Source organism: Balaenoptera acutorostrata, chromosome 6 (genome assembly GCF_949987535.1).
Source record: "Balaenoptera acutorostrata chromosome 6, mBalAcu1.1, whole genome shotgun sequence".
Lineage (NCBI taxonomy): Eukaryota > Metazoa > Chordata > Mammalia > Artiodactyla > Balaenopteridae > Balaenoptera > Balaenoptera acutorostrata.
The window spans coordinates 90281587-90304970 of record NC_080069.1 but is presented as its reverse complement, the minus strand read 5'-3'; the positions used below and the strand labels follow the sequence as shown (position 1 = coordinate 90304970).

Sequence of the window (23384 nt, the reverse complement as noted above, 5' to 3'; positions counted from 1 at the left end):
TGCTTATGAACATGCTGGATGCCTGCCTGATTTATTTATTTTTCGAATAATACATCTGAATAGGAGTTCACACAAGACAGGGCAAACATAATTCTGACATAAATGCCTTTCCCCAACTGTTGCCCGATTTTAAACACTCCAAGCTACTGCGTGGCCTTGTCATTATCCTGTGGAGCCCCAAATCTATCTCTGCACACTAATTAGATGCCAGGTGCCTGCATCTGACAGTCAATATTTGCACTATCAGACCCCACCACCTGACTTTTACAATCTTATCTCCTGCTGCTATGACTTTCTCTGCTAGTCCAAGTTCCACTCATTCATCTTCCAAGGCACAGTTCAAACACCTCCTCCGCTATGAAGCCATCCCTAGTTCTCTCTTAAGGGGAAAGGCCCCTCATGCATCTGAACTTCCAGAGTTTTTGTTTTTATATCCTTCGTTGGACTCTAAGTTCCCCGAAGAGAACACAATGGCACACAGTAGGTACCTCAGCAGAACATTTGCTGAAATTAGGTAGCATGATCTCTCACATCCCAAGAAGCAGTTAATCAGGCCAGCTCAAGCAGATGAGACAAAATTTTGGAGTCAATATCTACAAAGTGCTCTCAGGGGAAGTGGGCCAGGAGAGCCACCCACCTATAGCCATACCGTATTTCACTCCAGTGGAGTTGCTTATTGGACTAATCCCAAGTGAAGAGCATACGCTTCACATATTGGATGAGCCTCCTGAGGAGCCTCGCTGTTGCTCTCCAGGCTGACCTTTCCGTTTCCTTCAACCCCTCACATCTGTGTGCCTTCCAGTTCATAAGTTAGAGTCAGATCATTATTCCCAGTGATTCTTACAAGGGCCAAAGGATGCATGCAAGGCCGGCGTTACTTTTCAGAGATCTGGGGCTCAGGGACCAGTGACTTGTCCGAGGTCACCCCCAGCAAGGGTCAGGGCTATGACTTGACCTAGGCCTCCTAACTCCGGGTGCAGTGAAGTCCAAGACGTGCAAGTTGTCTGAGACTGAAAAGAAACAGTGTTTTTTAATGATTTGTATATTCTAAAGTACACACAGGTGTTCTGTGAACTGCAGTATCAGTAGCTGACACAAGGCCACTCCGAGGGTTTGATGAAATCTAACCAAGGATACAAAGGGAAGCGAGGCGGGGACTTTCAAGGCCTAGGCGCACGTGCGCTTGCCACCCACACTATCACTTCCCAGTGGTCCTCCCGAAGGCTGCGCACTAGAGAACGCGTTGGCTGTTTATGGCACGGCAAGGCCACCGTACGGCAGCAAGGGTACGGTATTCCAGCAAGCGGAACCCGAAAGCCTGACAATAGGTGTGATGGGTGACCCTACACCTGCCCTGCCGCGCCGAACCGCTGCCAGGAGTTGGCCGGCGTCACTCGACCCTCGGAGGGTTTAGAGAGAGGCGGTGCCGCAGCGTCTCCCTCACGTGACCGGGCTCGGCGGAAAAGAGCGCGTCACGCTCCGCCCTGAGCTCGGGTCGGTCAAGGCCTGCGCGCGCCGGCTCGGTGGCTCGCGGGCTCGCGAGCTCGCCAGTCTGCAGGCGGGTCGCTACCGGGCGTGGAGCCGGGCGCCCGGGGCGATGGGTGAGTACAGGAAGCGGCCGAGAGGAAAGCACGGGGCTCCCCCGGCCTCTGCGTGGAGTGAGTGGAAGCACGAAACAGGGTCCGAGTAGGCTGCCTGCACGGCCCTCTGGCGCGGCCGTTGAGGACTCACCCCCCCCCCCCCCCGCCGCGCGCGCAGTGCGCCCCCCCCCGGTGCGCCCCGCCGTTCCCGCGCGCGCCATCCCGGGTGGGACCTGCAGCCGCAGGGCCCAGCTCTTGCCTCCCAGCTCTGCCGCCCGCTGCCGGGCTTCGCTGGGCCGGGAGCGCCGTCCGACTGCCGGAACGAGCCTTTCCGGCGGAGGAGGCAGTGCGTTCATTTGGGCGCGCCCCAGGAAGGAAGGTGCCTCCCGGCGCGCATCGAGAGCGGGGCGGGGAGGGGCCGGGCTTTGCCTGCGGCCCGGGAGAGCGGCGTTGGGACCGCGGAAGGGAGCCTTCCCCCTCGGGGTCTGGGATTCCGGGACCCCTGGCTCCGTTGAATGTCCGGGACGGAAGGGGCCTGGTCGACCCCGTCCGCCACCCTCCCCTCCCCCTTACCACAGACCGGGGAAATGGACGCCTGGAGAGCGGTAAGTTCAGCCACACAGCCAGACAATGGTTATTCTGCGACACCATGTTGCTTCGCGTTGTGGGAAACTCGGTGGTACAGTGCTTTTTTTGGAGATGCGGGGGGCATTGTTGTTAACTGAAAATTTCTGTACCAATTATTTAGTATTAAGCTTATCTAGGTGGAGCGTGTCGATGCCTCAGCTATATTTACCCTTTTTGTTTGTTTGTTTGCTCCTTAGAGCTGTACACGGCTGGTCTTAATCCCCACCTTCTGTTTCTCTACCTGCAAGCTGTGAAACAGAAAACCTTAAATAAGTGTGTAGTGCCCTTTCTAGTCTGAGCTTCCTCTGACCTTGTTTCGAAAGGATTCCATAAAATCAAAGGGTGCTAGGACCGGTCAGGTCCGCTAGTGGTTCCAGAGCACAGGTCGGGCGCTTTGGATCTGGAGTCACCTTGAGTGCATCTCGGGGAAAGATCACAAGTTGTTACTTTTAAGAGGAGTGAACTTGTCTGGTCTCTCCTTTGGTAGATTAAAGTAAGCCCAGAGAAATGGATTTTTAAATTGTAGACATTGCTTCGTATTTATAGTAACAAGATAGTGTCCTAACTAGGACTAGAACCCAGTTTAATCTTGTCCTTGAATGCTGACTTGTGGGAGTTAACATCCTTTGAGAATTACAATTGCTTTCTCCCCAGTTTTTGCACAGAGACCTTTGTGATGGATCACATCTCGGTCTTATCCACGTGGGCTATAAATTACAGTGAGCATTTAGACTTTACACTGTTTTCTTATGCCACAGAAGTTTGACACTTGGAGTTGCTTGAAAGTCAGCTCAATTAACTTTGTTTCCTAATGTTGACATAGGTTGAGTGTTTTAGGTAGCAAACAAATGTAAAGTTATGGTAGATAAATTTTGCAATAAATTGCAAAGAATTATTATACATGTTAAAGAATTTAAATCTAGAGAAAAGTTTAGCAAAGAAATTTAGTCATGTTCACAGAATAAACATGAAAAATTTTAAAGTCCATTGCTACAGAATACTGTGCACACTAGCCTTTCTTCTCTTGCCAAATTAAGAACCTATTCACACGATCCTGGTGTGTCGGACAAAATGAGGGGGAAAGCTTTAAATCTGTAAAGTCTGGAAAGGTTTCATTACATTCCTTTTTCCTATGTCCAGGCCTGTTTTTAAAAATCTGAGACCCTAAATGTACACTAATGTTCTTTAAATTTCTTAGAATAGTTCAGTACAGCGGTCAATAAATGACTGGCTAACTTCTGTTAGCCACAGTTTTCTATCTGTTTAATAACAGACCCAAAGAGTCATGACAAAACTAGTTGAAGTAACTTTAATTTGCAAAATTTTGGAAAGTAATGCAAGTGCCATTCCAGTAAAAATTAAAAGTGAACATGGACAAAATTTTGTTGTTCAAGTGTATAAGTAACTTGGTTTGTGTTATCAAGGAACATATATTGTTAAACAGCTGGTAGGTAGTGACTTTATAATTTAAAATATATTGTTATGTGTTCAGTATGTAAAAATGAAACTTTTTTACATTCATAAATTGTCACAACGTGTTATGGTATAATAACACATAAATCTGGATATTTCTGTTGATTTTAACATTTAGTCCTGAAACTGAAGAAGAGCAAGGCATTACATAAAGTATTTCTATGCTAAATTGTTTTTTAAATGTTGGTTAATCTTAGATTGGCAAGTATAGTACTGATAAACGTTTAAACTCCTGTCTGGCAGCTGAAATGATAAGAAGTAAGGATGTAGAAGACTAATTGATTAATAATTATCAAACTTTGTACCCTGGCAAACTTCTCAAGCATTTATAGAACAATTTTTCTTAAAATGCCATTGATACCTTTCACTGGTTAAGAGCACAAAATGTAACAGACAGAATGTCTGTTTTGAACAAATTAAAAAGCTGTGGGGGTTTTTTTGTTTGTTTGTTTTTTCCATTCTCCCTAAGTCAGATTTATGCATACTCAGAAAAGCTGTGTGTGAAGGACAGCTATCATACATAAGGAGTTGTATCTGAATTAAGGGAAACAGGTGTCGAAAGGGGAGTTAGCACAATTAGTCAGCAACAGGTTAACAAGTTTAAAAATTGAGTCTTCAGATGCTCCTTGGCACAATGCTAATACTACATGAAGTAATTCAGGTGTTGAGGAAGTCTATACAGCTTTTAGGAAAAATGCTCTTCTAGAAAAGCACATCAAAACAATGGGAGCAGCAGGTTAGGGAGTTCCCACCTAGATATCAGAGCTACAACTTCTCATATCTGTGCTGGAAAATCCTGTTTTTCCTGGATGGACTAAAAGTTCAGAACAAAACAGGGACATTTTTAACATTTCTTTCTTCAGTTTAAGATCTCAGTTTCTTTCCCCCTCACCCTGTATTTCAGCATGATTCAGCAGAAAGATGGCTGCTTTTAGAAGTGGCTATTTTATTTTTCTTTCTGGGGTGAGACTGTTATGGAGCCTGGATACTTCAGGCTCGTATGCATCATGACCAGTGTCCTGCTGTGGTCAAAAAACTTAGCAATGGACTTGGTGAACTTGGCTGCCTGCTGCTGCTTTGTTCTGCCACTAATGAAGGTCAACCTCAAGGTGTACTTGTCATCAAACCTTTTAAGACTGGAGGCTAGTTGCCAGATATCAGGGTCCATCCCTGCAGGATCTTTCCTGTGGGCCATGAGAAAGATGCTCTTCTCCTGAGCATAAATTAACGATATGCTGCGATGCACGAAGCCTAAACAGGCTTGGACTCTGGAAAGGGTGCATATCACCCCAGGTCAAAGCCACTGTGGTGAAGAAACACTAGATGGTACAGATGGTAAGGTGACTGCCAATTAGACCAAAACTCTCCATGGACTGTCTTAAAAAGTAATAGTGAAGGTTTTGCTTAAAGCAAAATACATAGCCTTAAACACTCAAATTATGAAACAAAGAATAAGAAATTTCCCTTCAGTAAATTAGAAGAAAATAAACCCAGACAAAGCAGGAGAAATGAGATGATAAAGACGAAAAACAAATTTAAAAACTGAAAAATAGTAAAATTGGTAAATTTAAGAACTGGTTCTTTGCTGGGATGAGAGGAATGTGAATTAGGTAAACTGACTACCCTGCTCAAGAAAAAAGGGAATATAGGCACACAAGATTAGAAGTGTTTTTTTAAAACAACAAGTGCTTTATAAGACTATATAAATAAACCAGACTTTTTTTGTTTTCTTAAAGGAAATCCAGTTATCAAAGTTGACTCCAGAAGAGAGAACCTAACAGACCTAACAATGGAAGAAATTGAGAAAGTTATCAAAAAGCTACCATCCCCCAAAACACCAGTCCCAGATGGTGTTTCAGGTGAATTCTTTTAACTTTCAAGAAAAAGATAATTATAAGATTTAAATTGTTCACCATCTTAAAGAAGGAAAAATGACAGATTTCTTTTACAAAGCCAGTGGGACATTGACACCTGAACTTGACATGAAGATAGTACTGAAATTGGAAACTTGGTATGTTATGAATAGTGATGTGAAATTTTAAAATTTTAAAATACAATGTTAGCAAACTGTATTTAGTGATACATTAAAGGAATATTTCACTGTGGCCAAGTAGGATTCACCTCCATATTGCAAGGGCAAGAAATACACTAATGTATACACCAAATAAATACATCAGAAAAGAACAATAATAATAGTTTATCCTTGTTGAGCCACCTACTGTGCTGTAGACTACTTTCCTGGGTGCTTCACATGTATTAATTCAGTTAATTGGCTGGCCTATGAGGTAGGTAACATTCTTATTTTATAAACGAGGAAACTAAGCCACAGAGACATTGAGTAACTTGCTGAAGGTCACACAATAGATTTGTAGTGGAGCCAGAATTTGAACCCAGGCAGTTAACTGTATCTGTTAAATGTTACACTGGCTCTGTTTCCAGTATCCGTATGATCTTCTTAGTAGCTCCGTAAAAGCATCTGACCAAAGTTCAAGATAGATTCCTGACTTAGTGGCAGTGGAAAGGGGTGGAGGTGGTAGTAAAACAGGAATCAATGTATATCCCTCCCGTGTTTGGAAATTCTAGGAGACCCTTATTATCAGTTGACCATTAGTACTAGAAAAATGGAATCCATTTTTATTGGGAAACACAATTTCCTAGTAAGTAACAGGGGGCAAGGGCTTCAATTATAATTGCAGATATACTGATTCTTAGAATGAATGCAGAATGAAGTTTTGGGAGTTATAGTGTAATTTGTCAGATGAAATTATATGATAGTACTGGGAAGACATGCTCCACTTCATGTTTGCAGAACAGTCCTAAAGATGGGCAGGGATAGATGGCAAACAGGGAATATTACTTGAGAGGGAACAAATTTTATATGGGCCAATTGATTAGTGAATATTTTTGTGTCATGATGACTTGTTTCCCTCTGTAAACTTGAAACTGCTAGGACTTGGATTATGAACACTCAGATGACAAGAACTTCCTCCTCAAACCAAAAGCTGGTGTCATGCTTCACAGTTAATCCCTGTGGAGTTGTCACAGATGTCAAAGTATAAGGATGTTTACTATTACCATAATTTAATTTTGTTCAGGAGGTATATGCCAATCCAATAAGAAGAAAGGATGCATACTATAAAGGAGAAGGCAGAATTATTTGTGATATATAGTAGAAACAAGCAAATCCACCAAAACATTGAGAAATAGAGGACTATTGGCTGCTTCTAACTTTAATACACAGGAATTGGTAGCTTTTTCATATGCAGACAAAAAGCAGTTAGAAAATTAATTGGAAGAAAAGAACCCTTTCATAATAGGGACTGAAAAGGTAAAATACCTTTGAAGGTCTATATGAAAAAATTTTAAATGCTAAGGTTTGTAAAAAGAAACAAGTAAACAGGAAGATATCACATCCTTGTAAAGTAAGGTACAATTTTTTAAGGTTCAATTTTGAAAAAGTGACAGTACTTTAAATTTATAAAGTCACTTCTGCTATAAAATACCAAGATTTTTGGGAGGAATATGACAAAAATACACTAAAATTTACCTGGAAAAGTGTGAGAGCCTGGAAAACTGATGATTCTGACAAGAGTAAAAGGGAAAGCCCTACTAGATGATGAAATCTATTCTGATGCTACAGTAGGTTAAAATCAGTTGGACCTAGAGAAGAAATACAAGGCTATCGTGGAACAGAGTGGAGTGCAGAAATAAATGCAGATGCTTGTGAGTATTTAGATGATGCTAACCAGTGAGGAAAAGAAGGCTCATCAGTCAGTTTCTAGGCAATCTCTTATCTTTGCTTCATTCCTTATACTGAAATTCCAGAGAAATTAAAATACAGATGGTAAATGAAACCATAGAAGTTGTAGAAGGAAGCATGGATTACTTGTTTATGATTTTAGAATAACGAAGGCCTTCTATGAAGGACACAAAACCTAGAAGCCAAGATCAGTAGATTTCATATCCATATTAGGAACTTCAGCATCACAAAAATGATACAAAGTAGGGAAAGTATATGCCACAACTTGATTAATATAACTAGGATTGATTTTCTTCATGAACAAAGAAATTTTCCAAATCAACAAGGAAAAAAACAAAGTGCCTACAGAAAAATGGATAATGTGAAATTTTACAGTACTAAAAGAAACTCAAATGGTGAATAAAAATGAAAAACGCTGAATTTTATTTATGTATGTATATATGTATGTCTGTCTGTCTGCGTTGGGTCTTCATTGCTGCGCCTGGGCTTTCTACAGTTGTGGCGAGTGGGGGCCACTCTTTGCTGCGGTGCATGGGCTTCTCACTGCGGTGGCTTCTCTTGTTGCAGAGCGTAGGCTCAGTAGTTGTGGCGCACACGGCTTAGTTGCTCCGTGGCATGTGGGATCTTCCCAGACCAGGGCTCGAACCCATGTCCCCCGCATTTGCAGGCAGATTCTTAACCACTGTGCCACCAGGGAAGCCCCAGAAATTACTGTTTAATACCTGGTGCTGGAAATGGTAGGGCAACTGGGACTGGCATACACTTAATGGAAATATAAATCACAGTAAGTTTTCTGGGGGCAATTGGCCGTAGCTATCAAATTAAAATGTATTCCTGGGCTTCCCTGGTGGCACAGTGGTTAAGAATCCTCCTGGCAATGCAGGGGACATGGGTTCAAGCCCTGGTCCAGGAAGTTCCCACATGCCACGGAGCAACTAAGCCCATGAGCCACAACTACTGAGCCCGCGTGCCACAACTAGTGAAGCCTGCACGCCTAGAGCCCATGCTCCACAACAAGAGAAGCCACTGCAGTGAGAAGCCCGCACACCGCAACGAAGAGTAGCCCCCACTTGCCACGACTAGAGAAAGCCCGCATGCAGCAACGAAGACCCAACGCAGCCAAAAATAAAAAAATTAAATTAAAAAAATAAATAAATAAAATGTATTACTGTTTGAGCCAGCAGTCCATTCTAAAGATTTACCCTACAGATAAACTTGTGAGAGTTCACCAGGTGTAGGTACAGAGTTGCCCGTTGCAGCATTGTTTAAAAGGAAAAAAGGAAAAAACAGTGACCATAAATAGGAGATAGAGTAAATTACATGTAATATATCCATTCAATAGAATACTGCAAAACCATTCAAAGCATTGTGATATCTGCTGTTGTTAGCAGGTTTTTAAGCACATTGTTGTACACCTTTTTCACTTAGTGGTGTGTTCTTTTTGTGTATTTTTTAAATGATGTATAGGTTGGTGGGGATGGGATGGAGTGTGTGACTAGAGTCGGACTTACTAGGTAAGGAGCCTTTGGCAGTAGTCAGGCAGGAGATGAAGAGGACCTGGGTTGGGACCGTGAGCCTGGAGGAGAGGATGTATGTGTATTTAATTAATTTACAATTTTATTTTTCTCTTAAAAAAATATACATCTTTTTTAAATGTCTTTTTTTAGTTTATTTTATTGAAGCATGGTTGATTTACAGTGTTGTGTTAATTTCTGCTGTACAGCATAGTGATTCAGTTATACATATATGCATTCTTTTTCATATTCTTTTCCATTATGGTTTATCACAGGATATTGAATATAGTTCCCTGTGCCATAGAGTAGGACCTTGTTGTTTATCCATTCTCTATATAATAATTTGCATCTGCTAATCCTAAACACCCACTCCATCCCTCTCCCAACCCACTTCCCCTTGGCAACCATAAGTCTGTTCTCTATGTCTGTGAGTCTGTTTCTATTTGGAAGATAAGTTCAAGTTCATTTGTATCATATTTTAGATTCCACGTATAAGTGTTATCAAATGGTATTTGTCTTTCTCTTTCTGACTTGCTTCACTTAGTTTGATAATCTCTAGGGTCATCCATGTTGCTGCAAATAGCATTATTTCATTTTTTTTTTTAATGTATTTATTTTTGGCTGCGTTGGGTCTTTGCTGCTGCGCACAGGCTTTTTCTAGTTGCAGCGAGCAGGGTCTACTCTTCATTGCGGTTCGTGGGCTTCTCATTGCGGTGGCTTCTCTTGTTGCAGAGCATGGGCTCTAGGTGAGCGGGCTTAGTTGCTCCGTGGCATGTGGGATCTTCCTGGAACGGCTCAAACCCGTGTCCCCTGCATTGGCAGGCGGATTCTTTTTTTTTTTTTTTAATATAAATTTATTTTATTTTATTTATTTTATTTTTGGCTGCATTGGGTCTTCGTTGCTGTACGCGGGCTTTTCTCTTGTTGCTGCCAGTGGGGGCTACTCTTTGTTGTGGTGCACAGGCTTCTCATTGTGGCGTCTCTTGTTGGGAGCACGGGCTCTAGGCGCGTGGGCTTCAGTAGTTGAGGCACACGGGCTCAGTAGTTGTGGCTCGCGGGCTCAGTAGTTGCGGCGCACAGGCTTAGTTGCTCCGCGGCATGTGGAATCTTCCCGGACCAGGGCTCAAACCTGTGTCTCCTGCATTGGCAGGTGGATTCTTAACCACTGTGCCACCAGGGAAGTCCTGCTCTATTAAATGTATTTTTAATGTGTAAATTTAATGTGTAACTTTTTCTAAAGTAATATACATTTCTTTTGTGAATTTTTGTTTAAATGATTCATTTGTTGTTTTATTGGATCTACGAGCAGCCCAGCTCCAAGGATTCTGGCCTCTTGGTGAAGCATATTGGTGACTTCATAATCTAACTGCTTTAATACCTGCCAAAGTTAGAAATAATTCCTCTCTCTGAGCCAGACCTTCCTTTGATGATTTAAATTGCAGTGGAACAAATTTTTAGACTGTCAGGGGACAGTTTTTTTTACTGTCCCTTTATTCCCCATCATGATAGTGCTAAGCAGCATTTAGAGACAAGTCCCACTCCTCCAGCCTCTGCCAAAGGTGAGGTTTATTCAAATGAACACAGAGTTTTGGTGCCCAGGGATAGTGTGGCTGCCCTGGTGTTGGGGGTGGACAGTGAAAGGTTGGGGCTCTGGTGCTGTCTAGTTCTACAGGTGTGACCAGGTGATAGCGGGGAGAAGATTCCTGACCCCTTTTATTACCTTCCTTATGGCAGACTTCAGGCCTGCAGTGGTTTCCAGGCATAATTCTTCTCAACTGAGGGCATGTTTATCTTTTCTAATAGAAATGTGATAGCAAGCCAGCTCCAACTGCAAACAAAGAGGCATTGGGCTAGAGTGTACAGATGTTACATTTTCTTCTTAATGTAGTCTGTCTTCTAGGAAAAGGGCACACAGATCTAGGTGTAACATGCTTAGGAAAATAATGTTTCTATTAGCTTCACGTGAGAAAGGAAAAAAATAGTACATAGTAGCATCAGAGGGTCTTGGGATCATCCTTAGGGTCTCTGGTAATGCAGGTCCTAGCCTGCTTTTCCATCATTGTCTGCCACCCATCCATCTCGCACCCACTTTAAAGCTCCAGCCAGACACCCTTCTCAGGGATGTGATGCCGCTGCTCCTTTGACACGGGGCCTACACCTTAGCCTGTGCTGCCTTTGGCTAAAATGTGCCTCACCCTTAGGTGCATCCAGAGTCCTATTCACCTTTCAGAGCCCTCAGACCCCTCTGTCTTTCCCTCCAGACAGCTAATTAATGACCCCTTCCTCTGTGGGGCCTTTATACCTTCTATGTATTTCTGTGGTTGCATTTACCACACTGTGGTCCAATTGTTCGCATGTCGTATCTCCCGAGGCCAGCGTCCTTTTATCTCTAATCTCTGAACGTTAAGGAGTTGAATAAGTTGGTTGAATTAAAATCTCTTAGTATACTGAGGAGGCCAGTGTAAAAGCAGGCAAAGAAGAAGAAATTCCCAACAAAAGTAAATGAAAGTCTTCTTGATAATGTTATCCTGTAAGTCTGAATGAAGCAAATACAACAAACAGTACAGTGCCCACTGTGTCCCCAGAACAGCAGTGGGACCTGGTGCACTGTACTCTTCAGCTGACTTCTGCCCCAGTGTGCAGGGTGGGTGGCATTGGCCCGTTAAAACGGTGGAAACAGCCTCAGAGAGGTACAGCAATTTGCCTTTGTTCACTTGGGAACTTTGTCACATCCTTCTGTCACTGTTGGCCTTGTCCTGATTAGACCTTAGTTTTTTCAGTCTCCAACTTTTGAAAACAGTAAATTGAGACAAATTCAACTTGAAAAATATAGAAAAGGAAAATACAGCATTATTATGAAATTAGAAAATGTAAACTACTTATTTTGGCTTTTCTATATGTATATTGATAAAAACAGGATTGTGCCATGTCAGTAAAAATATTCTCCTTTATTTTTTCTTCTGTAACACTTTATTGATCAAAAAAAGGACTCACTGCTATCTGAAACTTCATTAATACTATTAAAAATTCAAAATTAATATACTGAACCTTAAATATAAATACTCCTTTATTTTTAGTACCTATATGACATCCCATCAGGTGGCTACATCTTAATTTATGCAGTGTGTCCCTTACTGTTGCACATTTAATTTTTACTCCGTATTTCTGTTAAGAGCATTGTAATTGTCCTATAGTTGAGTCTTTGTCTACCCCTCTTGTTAATAATTATTTCCCTAGGCTATACTTCTAGAAGGAAAATTAGAGTCGTGTATGTGTGTTCCATATTTTATGTTACATGTCTGTGGCTCCTGCACATACAAGCTCCTCAAGAACTGATGCTTTCTGATTATGTGCCTCACTCTGCTCTACCTTCACATGATGACATTTCTCTTTAACACCTTTTGTCCTGATGCTTAGCGGTTTACAGCAGCGTGTGTGTATGGGGAGGGGGAAAAAAAGGAACTTGTTTTTTGTTTGTTTTTGTCATAAGTCAAAGAGCTAGATGGTTTACCTGACTTATTTTGTTCTTATTTATTTATAATTGAAACTGTGGTTAAAAAAAAAAAAATCAGGGACTTTCCTGGTGGCGCAGTGGTTGGGAGTCTGCCTGCCAATGCAGGGGACACGAGTTCGAGCCCTGGTCCGGGAAGATCCCACATGCCGTGGAGCAACTAAGCCCGTGCGCCACAACTACTGAGCCTGCGCCCTACAGCCCGCGAGGCACCACTGCTGATCCCACGCACCACAACTACTGAAGCCTGTGTGCCCTAGAGCCCGTGCTCCACAACAAAAGAAACCACCGCAATGAGAAGCCCACGCACCACAATAAAGAGTAGCCCCCGCTCGCTGCAACTAGGAAAAGTCCACGCACAGCAATGAAGACCCAACACAGCCAAAAAAAAATTAATAAATTTAAAAAAAAATAAAAAATAAAAAATCATAAGATTTACCATCTTAACCAATTTTAAGTGTAAGTTCAATAACATTAAGTATATTTACATTGTTATAAAACAGATCTCCGGAAATTTTTCATCTTGCAGAACTGAAACTGTACCCATTAAACAATAACTCTGTTCCCACCTCCCCCAACCCCTGATAACCACTATTCATCTCTATGAATTTGACTAGGTACCTCATATAAGTGGAATTACACTGTATTTGCCATTTTATGATTGGCTTATTTCACTTGTCCTCAAGGTTCATCCATGTTGTAGCATGTGACAGGATTTCCTTCCTTTTTAAGGCCACATAATATTCTGTTGTACGTACATACCATGTTTTGTTTATCCATTCGTTCATCAGTGGACACTTGGGGTGCTTTCACCTCTTGGCTATTTGTGAATAGTTCTGCTGTGAACTTGGATGTACAAATATCTCTTGGAGACCCTACAATAAATTCTTTTGGATATATACCCAGAAGTGGGATTGGTGATGATATCATATGGTAGTTCTATTTTTAATTTTTTGAAGAACTGCCATACTGTTTTTCCATAGTGGTTGCACCATTTTACATCCCCACTAACACTTGTTATTTTCTTTTATTTTTTTTTAATAGTAGCTGTCCTAATGGGTATGAGGTTTTCATTTGCATTTCTCTGATAATAAGTGATGTTGAGCATCTTTTCATATGTCCGTTGGCCATTTGTACATCTTCTTTGGAAAGTGTCTGTTAAGTGCTTTGCTTGTTTTTAATCAGGTTATAGATGACTGGCAAGGAATGATCTTGCCATTTTAGAAAGCAGATGTATTCTAGGGGTAGGACCTTGCCTTCATTCCACTCAGTGGGCTAAGCCTGTGTATTTAGGCTTCAAATCTTTTTCAGCATGGTCTGGTACGGCCACTCTTTGTCCCAGGGCAGCCTCCCAAAGTCATTGCCATCTGTGGTATGACAGCAGGAACATGAACTCTGGAGGCAGACTTCATTTCAAGATGCCAGCTCCACCAGTTACTAACTGTACCTTGGATGAAGATGAGTATTGGTTTTTCCATTTGTAAAACTGGGAAAATAATGTTTACTTTATGGAGTTGTTTTGAGCATTAAATATGTGAAAATTGTGCTTAGTATATACCTGCAGCCCTTCCTTGACCCTGTTCTCCCAGCCTCCACCTCACAAAGTATATGCTCACTGTCCCTTACCTGTGTTCCCATAGTATATATTTATCATAGAAGGTATTACACTGTGGAGTGATTGTATATCTTGACAGAGCCTTCTGTTAGATTGCAAGTTCCTTGTCTTTGAATCTCTAGCACTTAGCAGAGGGCCTAGTTTACAGTAGATACTAAGTAAGTGTTAGTGAACAGAATGAATGTATGTCTTGCTATTTTATTTCTCATGAGAGGACTTTGTTTCAGAAGGATAATAGCATGTACCATTATGTAGTGTAGGCATTACATATGAACTAGTCCAGTGGTTCTCAAATTTTTTGGTCTCAGGACCGCTTTACACTTAAAAAATTTTTGTGGACCCCAAAGAGCCTTTATTTGTATGGATTAATATTCATGGTCTTAGAAATAAAAAACAAAAATTTAAAATATTTATTAATTCACTTTAACAATGATAAACCCATTACATGTTAATATAATCAACACATTTTCATGAAAAATAATTTATTTCCCCCCTAAAAAATTAATAAGTATGTTTTACAGTTTTGTAAGTCTGTTTAATGTCTGACTTAAAAGGTTGGTGGAGTCTCATATCTACCTCTGCATTTGTTCTGTTGTGATAAATTGTTTTAGTTGAAGTATATGCAGAAAATCCAGCCTCACATGGATATGTAGTTGGAAAGGGGAGGACCTCCTGGACTGCTGAAAGGGCCTCAGGGCCCTCCAAAAATACTTGAAGAAATACTGATCTAGTTTAAAAGGGAAAAATGTAATAGAGTCCAGAAATTGGAGGAAGGATTAGGGGAAATTTTCATATGTTTAGCACTGTATATAAAGGTTTACCTATTATCATTTTATTATTTGTAGGTTAAAAAAATCCTTCCTGAAGAAGATCTTAAGCAACACGATGGATTCAGAAGCTCATGAAAAGAGGCCACCAATCCTAACATCTTCAAAGCAAGATATAGCACCTCATATTGCAAATGTTAGTGAAATGAGGCATTACTTGTGTGGCTGCTGTGCGGCTTTCAACAATATAGCCATCACATTTCCCATTCAGAAGGTCCTCTTTCGGCAACAGCTGTATGGAATCAAAACCCGGGATGCAGTACTTCAGTTGAGGAGGGATGGATTTCGAAACTTGTATCGCGGAATCCTTCCCCCTTTAATGCAGAAGACGACTACACTGGCACTTATGTTTGGTCTGTATGAGGATTTATCTTGCCTTCTCCGTAAGCATATCAGTACCCCAGAGTTTGCAACCCGTAGCCTGGCCGCAGTACTTGCAGGAACGACAGAAGCAATTTTCACTCCATTGGAAAGAGTTCAAACATTGCTTCAAGACCACAAGCATCATGACAAATTTACAAACACTTATCAGGCTTTCAAAGCATTGAAATGCCATGGAATTAGAGAGTATTATCGAGGCTTGGTGCCTGTTCTTTTCCGTAACGGATTCAGCAATGTCCTTTTTTTTGGCCTTCGAGGTCCCATCAAGGAGCACCTGCCCACGGCAACAACCCACAGTGCTCATTTGGTCAATGATTTTATCTGCGGGGGCCTGTTGGGTGCCATGTTGGGAATCTTGTTTTTTCCAGTTAATGTTGTAAAAACTCGCATGCAATCTCAGATTGGTGGGGAATTTCAGTCTTTCCCTAAGGTTTTCCAAAAAATCTGGCTAGAACGGGACAGGAAGCTGACAAATCTTTTCAGAGGTGCCCATCTGAATTACCATCGGTCCCTCATCTCTTGGGGCATAATTAATGCGACTTACGAGTTCTTGTTAAAGATTATATGAAAGAAATCAGTTAAGTGCCATTAATCAACTGAATAGACCTAAGAAGAATGCAGTTTGGCCTTGTTTCTAATTGGCCAAATACAAGTTGGTGTTATAAGTCCAGGGCACAATGAATTATGGGCAAAGCTGTTTTTCTTAAGCACCAACAAATGCAGAATAAAAGGTTTCAGTAGGAAAATTTAAGGTTTTTGGGAGTTTTTTTGGGGGAGGGTGTTCTGTTTGTATTTTTTTTAGTCATTATCTGAGAACTTTAGGCTAATTGCCTGGTTAATAGCTGTCTATCTGATGGCTTTTGACAAGGAAACTACCAGCCAAGATACATGATTCTTTTTTCCAAAAGTCTTCTGTATTGAAGCATAAGTGGCCATGACCAGCCAGAGAAAAGGCTCTTAGGGTCCCATGATTTCTCAGGCTTACTTCTATTACTCCATTTCTTCTCTGCTTTTAGGAGGAGTTACAAAGGGTAGTTTTTGTTAACTTAAACATATACATGGTAGGACAAAGGAGCAGAAGAGAGAAGAAAAGCAGCTTATTATGTGTAGGATTTTCATGATAAATTGTATTCGTTTTGAAACTAAGCACCTGTTGGGGTGGTCATTATCCAAATTAATTCTCTTTAGACGTGGTAGACTAAAGCAACTAATGACATCTCCCATTTTGCTTTCTAGGGTAGAAAGTTTTCTCTGTATTTCTCAATATGACCTTAAACCTTCCCAAAATATTTTTATATTAATTTCACTATTTCGTTGTCAAAAAATGTGGAGACTTAAATTTTGTTAAAGGTGTTTCATCCCATTAAGAAGGTTCATATTACAGGTATCCCCCGCTTCTCCAGAGTTTCCTTTATGCCACTTTGCTTTTACAAAAGACCTATATTAGTACCTGTTTTCACTATCCAAAAGAAATACGAAGATGATTTTTGCTTTTACAAGAAAAGGTGATTGCTTCCTCACTCTATGCCATTTCGGCTTACAAAAAGTTCCACAGGAATTCGGGGGAAACCTGTAATTGCATTACAGATCCAATTCTGTTTAGCTCAGCTTCTTTGAATTGTTCTTGCCAACTTAGTGAAGAGCTTTGGAGTTTTGGTATTTTTTCCTTTGAGTAGTAGTTTGTCATAGTCAAGTATCCTGTTCTCTTGAAACTCCCTTTAAAAAAACAACATAATGCTTCCATAAAATTTTATTTTGGAAGTCTATTAATAGGACCTTAGATTTTTTTTCTGGTTTCTAAGTGTTCTGGGGAAGGGGAAAAAAACTCAGGATAGCTTTCACCCCACAGTGTTAAGCTGTCTTTTTTATTTTACTCTTGGAAATAGAGACTTCTGTTATGATCTTTACGTTTTGGGAACCCAATTTTACCATTTTATCATTTAAACAGTAAGACAGTTTGAGAGGATAAAACCTAAATAAAGATATTTGAAGGGTTAGTTTTAAATTCTAGAAGTTGGTGATTGGTGGATAGTATACTTATCCCTTACCTAACAGACAAAAACTTACTTGTCAAAGGAATCAGATTTTAAAATACTTTTTCCCAGATAAATAAGGCAAAGTGACTCATACACCAGTTGAATAACTAACACAACATATGAGACATCCTAGAAAAGTGGTTTATCAATCTTTTAAAAATCCACATCTGTAAGTATGTAGTTAAGATTACCTTCCAGCATCTGACATGGAGCAGAGCACATGGGTTTTATTACCAGTCTTTCATCATTCTGGGTAATTGCATGTGAATATGTGCACATGCTGACCAAAATAAAGTCAGGGTCTCAATGGTAGTTTACTCAGTTTCTGGACAGATAGTCCAAAAAAGATGTTTACCTCTCAGTGTAGGGTGGCTGGTCAAATGACAGGAACGTCCTCCTTCCAGCTGTGAAGGATTAGGAGGCATTGTCGAGCATTTGCCAGGCAGTCATGAAGCTCACTCGCTTTACAAAGGCTCTGTTTGACAGCGTTGTGCTGGAAATGGCAGTTAATTCTAGAAACCAAGATGCAGATGTAAGGATTTGAGAAAACGAGAATTTGACACTAAATAAATGAGAGTAGCATCCTTTGGCCTATGGAATAGCGTCAGGATTTCAAGTGGGTTGAGTTTCAGGAATGAGTGGCAAAGGCACTGTGGTGCCTGACCCCCTCGCTCACGTGTGTGTCCAGCACTTCTGGGCATATCTGAGTGCTCAGCATGTGGCTGGTGAGTTAGCCTGGGGTCACACGCTGACCCTGGGAGTAGACTCCACTGGCCTTCAGTTCCACGGCGCTTCCTTTTGCCTATACACTCCATGTAGGTGATAGACATCTAAATTCTAAAGCACTTTTGTGAAATACAAGTGAAGTGAGAATTTGAAGGAGGATGCTTCCTTTTCTGCTATCTCAAACGTGGCATTTACAAACAAATATTTTTTAACGGTTTTAACTCATATTTTTTTATTTCTTTGTCACTTTTTACAGCTTTTGAAGACCAAACTGCAAATACGTTACCAGGGTTGGTTTTATGTTGTCCTATATTTTCTTAAATTTGACAAAAAACTCAACAGAACTTGTGGTAGCCAACAGCTTTGTCTGAAATTTAAAAGAAGTCAAAATGTGTTATTAGTAAGGAAGAGATTCTAACTATTGTTTTTGCCTTCAGTGTGAACTAGTATGGTAATGATTTTGAAAAGGCAAACATGAGTGAATAACTTTTATCTGCAAAGCTTTAAAAGTGGCCTTTCTGTTACATACGTGGCACAGACAGCTCATGAGCACAGGGCACTTCTGGTCTTGCCTCCTATACTTCATTCTGATGCCACCAGAAATATGTTATGGATTCTATACTTAACACCCTTAGAGTGGTATGAGCCCTCAGGACTGTACTACAGAGTAAACACAACCTCTATATGGTGGCAAATGTATGTGTCTTTGTTTCATTTATGGTTGGAGACAAAGTTGATGCTTTTGTCTCAATAGTCAATATTCATCTTACTTTATGGTTGGTTATATAATCACCTGCTATATATTACGAACTGTGCAATGAGACAGAATTGTGCATATATAATCATCTTTGGAGACCTGAAATTCCCTGGCTTGATTACAGTGGTGATACTCATTTATAAGGCTGTACAAACCTTAATAAGAGGATAATGGGTGGTACTGGAGGGCTTCATGGTAAGCCAATCATGTTGACCAACACTGTTCAGTGTAGATGAAGTACTGTCATGTGAGGGGCATGCAGTCAAGATGGAAGCGAGGTGGGAGATCACATTTAAAGAAAGGGTAAGCACTCAGACTTGGTTTCTTTTAAAATAGTCTTTGTTTTCTCACGTGCTTATAAATGTGTATCGAAGACTTGAATAGGCATTCCCCTTAAATCTGAGGATTTTTAGTTTTTAATGCTGTCTTTTTGCCTAATAGTGAATATTTGCTTGCCTAAATGGCTCCCAAATTGTGGAGGAGTCTACGTTTCCTTTTTTAAAGTTTCATTATTAAAAGTGGTTGTTTTTGTTTGATATTTTGAGTTTTGTGACTATATGAGTTTAAATGAAATCTGTTAAATGTTTCAGAGTTAACGTGTTTCTTTTGGTATTTCTGATTGGAATAAATTTTTTTTAAGTCCATTTTTCTAGTCTTCTCTTGTGGTTGGGTTAGGGTTAGTAGCACTTTCCTTTTTGTGGTAGATTAGTCTATTAGTCTTTTTGTTGGTAAAACATTCAGCACACTACTTTGACTATTAGTGACTTCACCTGATAACTTTGTAGATAGAACAGTTCTTCATTTATCCATTTTGTTTGGTCAAGAGGAGTTCCAGATAAGTGAATTTTCTAGATAGGTTAACTACAAAGCATTTTGTTTTTTAAAGGTTGTTCTCAAATGAAATAAACTTTTCCCTACTGAGTATAAACTGTTTCGGTAAATTCAGTATATCAATACTTTCTGTTGTAATTATGTACCTTCAGGTCATGCTTAACCCCCAAGCTAAATGATCTGGATGTTTGTGCATTTTGAGTTTTTTATATCTGCTTTTGATTTCATACTGCTTGTTTCTGTTAGGAGACTGAAATCATATTAGCTACACTGTTGGTTTACACATTAAATTCTCAGGTGCTTCCTGACTCTAGGGATAGTTGAGTTTGCCTGATGAGGACCACCAAGTAAGGGAGCAGTTGCCATATAATGCTTCTAAAACACTCCTGTTTTAGAAATTTTTTTAGAAATTCAGTATAAAAGTGAATATCCTGAACTCTAGAATTCATAAAAGGGGTTTGACACATCATCTGATGAAATGTCATTGTAACCCGTCGGCAGAGGGGAGTAGAGAGCATTTCTCATGGTGTGATGGGGGAGGGGCCGGAGGGAGGTCTGCTAGCTGCAGTGCCTCCCAGTCTCCAAAGGCTGGTCCCAGCTTAATCCCTTCAGCGTCTAGTTTCCAGTAGGGAACTTTTTCTCCAGATGAGTATATGTGATTTTGAAGTAGAAATTGAGGATAAAATAGGATTTATCAAAATTCTCATCTGCCTTCAATCCATTCTTCATATTCCTATCATTTCTCTAGATGAAACGATCCAGGCCCTGTCTCCCTTGTTGTCATCTCCAGCTAAAACTGCCCTGCCCAGCCACTGCCGTGGGGACTTCTGTACTCTCTAGCCTCCCAGCCTTATCCATGTGGAGTCCCGCTGCACTGAACCCTGCACTCTCCCCTGGTTCACGCAGTAACTCTTACTGAGGCCTTCAGATCTCAGCTCAAATGTCACTTCCTTGGGGAAGTCAGCTCACACTTTAAGGATCAAGTCAGGTTCCCCTCTTACATATTCTTGTGCTGCCACATTCCTGTGCTGTTTTCATAGCACTTACCTGTTTTAATTATATTGTCATCATTTGATGCCTTTGGCCCTTTTGAATGTCAGCTCCATAAGGCAGGGACTCTGCTCTAGTTTCCACAGTTTCAAGTTCCTGGCACAGTGCCTGACACCTTGTATATGTCTGACAAATGTTTCTTTAAGAATCAAGAGTGAAGGGACGCGCGAGTATTTAGGATCACAGCATTCTGGAATATCCTGTCTGACTTTAGTTCCTTGATGGGTCATGGAAGTTGTTTCAGAAACAAATTTTAACACTGCTTGGGCTGCCATAATGAAATACCATAGACTAAATATTTAGGCTTAAACAACAAGATATTTCTCAGTTCCAGACACTGGGAAGTCCAAGATCAAGGTGCTGGCAGATTTGGTTCCTGGTGAGAGACCTCTTCTTGGTGTACAGACTTCTGTATCTTCACATGGCAGAGAGAGAACCTCTTGACCTCATCTAAACCTAATCACTTCCACAGGCTGCACTCCAGATACCATCACACTGCGGGTCAGGGCTGCAACCTGCAAGCTCGGGGTCGTGGGGGACACAAGCATTCAGCCCATAACATACATGAGCTAAATGATGAGGCTCTTCTTTGCTCTCCTCTTTCATGTGTAACACTTCGCTATCTTTTTTTTTTTTTAATTTTTATTTTATATGGGAGTAGAGTTGATTTACAACGTTGTGTTAGTTTCAGGTGTACAGCAAAGTGATTCAGTTATACATTCACCTATCCTTTACTCACAGAAATATCCAGCCAATCTGAGACAAGTCTCTGTACGAGTCAGGACTCCAATGTACAGGCTCCAATTTTCTTATTCTTGCACTGTTTGTGAATTGTGGATCTCAGCTGCGTGAAGCTGACCAAGAAGGACAAGAAGAAAGTATTCCTTAAAATGATGAGCGTGTCATTGCTGCTTTGTTACTGTAGAAGTGCCATGAAGGCAGTGGCTTGTTTTGTTTAGAGGAGACCACCTCAGTAGTTGCTTTACCTTTCACCATCATCATTCAGTTCAGGAACCAGTCATTAGTCAGCAGTGGCTTGCTCCTTACAGAGTACACCAAAAAGGGGGAATGCATTTAGTTACATTGAGATGCTATATACCTTTTTGTTTCAGATGATAACAGGGAAAAGAAACTAATTTCTTTCAAGGGTCATCATATCTATAGTAATAAGAGGCACCTGGTATATAGCTTTCTCCTTTCCTGTTGGTAAAAAGGAAGCCTCCAAACTTTCCTTACCCCTCTCATACTTTGCTGAAAAAGAGTGATTAAACAAATTTCGAGGTTTTCTTGGGCTCCCCACTTCTCACTCCCCACTGAAAAAGAGCCATAGAGTTTTCAAGACAGATAATAGGGAAAAGTGGGTATGCCAGGGATCCAGGTACTTTTCATTTGTAATTTGTGTGTAAAATATGAAGGTAACGAGTGAAAAGGAGTTAGGAGGTGAGGGCCTAAACTTGGAGATACAATGGGTGTGATAAGCCTTGAGAAAGCTAAGGCAAAGTCCAAGAAGATTTAAAGCTTTGCTGTTGCTGTTTGGAGCCCTTCAAAAATTCTGCCACTTGTGGTCCAGGAACAGAAAAGCATGGTGTTTTTATGTTTGGAAGCAATGCTAAATACATTTGAATGTATATGAACTCAAACTAGAGAAGAAAACATCCCTAATTTCAATTTGTACCTTTTATAGTTTCTTTATTTTGTTTAGCAGATTTGCCTTACATCTGCTCAGTACTGTAAAGCTGCCCTTTTAAGGACAAATCATTTCGAGTTGTAAGATTCTAGGCTTGTGGACTACACAGAGCATTGGCTGCCTGTGACAAGTTCCTAGGTAAAACCTTAAATTTCCCTTGATTCCCTACTGGCTCCCAGGCTGGATTAGGTCTCCTGTGGCACGTGATGACTGTCTCAACCCCAGCTCTCTGGCCAAGATGCTTGTGCTGTATCCTTCAAGACAGTGTGAATGCCTTGAGGGCAGGGGCTGTCTTTCTGATCTTTGTATCCACGGACTAGAGGTTCTCATAATACCTATTCAATGAATGAATCATACTCTGATCCCAGGTGTTATCTTTATCACTATTATTTTCCCTGTTTCAGAGACACTGAATTTTTTAGGCATTTGTCTTTTAAAAATCATCATGGAGAATACATAATGTCTGATTCCATTTATGTGAAGTTCTAGAAGAGGCAAATATGGTGGAAAAAAAAAAACCCAGTGGTTAACTCTGGGAAGGGGCATGAAGGAACTTTCTGCCTCTGGGGTAACGGTAGTGATCTATATCTTGATAGGGGTTTGGGTTACACAAGTGTATACATTGGCCTAAGCTTATTTAGCAAACATACTGTTAATATTTGTGCGCTTCATTGTATGGAAATTTTACAACAGAAAAATATTGAACTTTAGTTAATGATATGTATTGCTGAGGAGTTTTTAAAGGATGGGTACAGATATCTGCAATTTATTCATCAAAATACATCAAAAATTAAGATGGATTGATGGATGGATAGAATATTGGATAACTGATAAAACAAGCTTAGTAAAGTGTTGACAGTAGAATCTTGTAAAATTCTTTCATCTTTGCTGTATGTTTGAACATCTCATAATAAAATGTTAAGAAAAATCATTAGGGTGTTTATCACAATATTTGATGTCACAATATATTGAGAGACTCAGTTCAGTTCTTTTAGTATGCTAGTTATTC

General features: G+C 40.6%; 1 protein-coding gene across 5 annotated transcripts; it reads left to right on the top strand.

Annotated features, from left to right (window-relative positions):
- The first annotated feature begins 1281 nt into the window (after window positions 1-1281).
- Window positions 1282-19451, top strand: SLC25A51 (solute carrier family 25 member 51). Of its 5 annotated transcripts, none has more exons than XM_057548228.1 (4): window positions 1282-1601; window positions 5417-5539; window positions 5634-5691; window positions 14926-19451. In XM_057548228.1, the coding sequence occupies exons 1-4, from the start codon at window positions 1598-1600 to the stop codon at window positions 15854-15856; spliced, it is 1116 nt and encodes a 371-aa protein (XP_057404211.1). In that variant the 5' UTR covers window positions 1282-1597; the 3' UTR covers window positions 15857-19451. The 5 variants fall into 5 exon arrangements, with proteins under 5 accessions (XP_057404211.1, XP_057404214.1, XP_057404212.1 ...); XM_057548229.1 differs by lacking the exon at window positions 1282-1601 and adding an exon at window positions 2052-2185; XM_007197028.3 differs by lacking the exon at window positions 1282-1601 and having other exon boundaries at window positions 5416-5539; window positions 5638-5691.
- Window positions 19452-23384: the final 3933 nt, after the last annotated feature.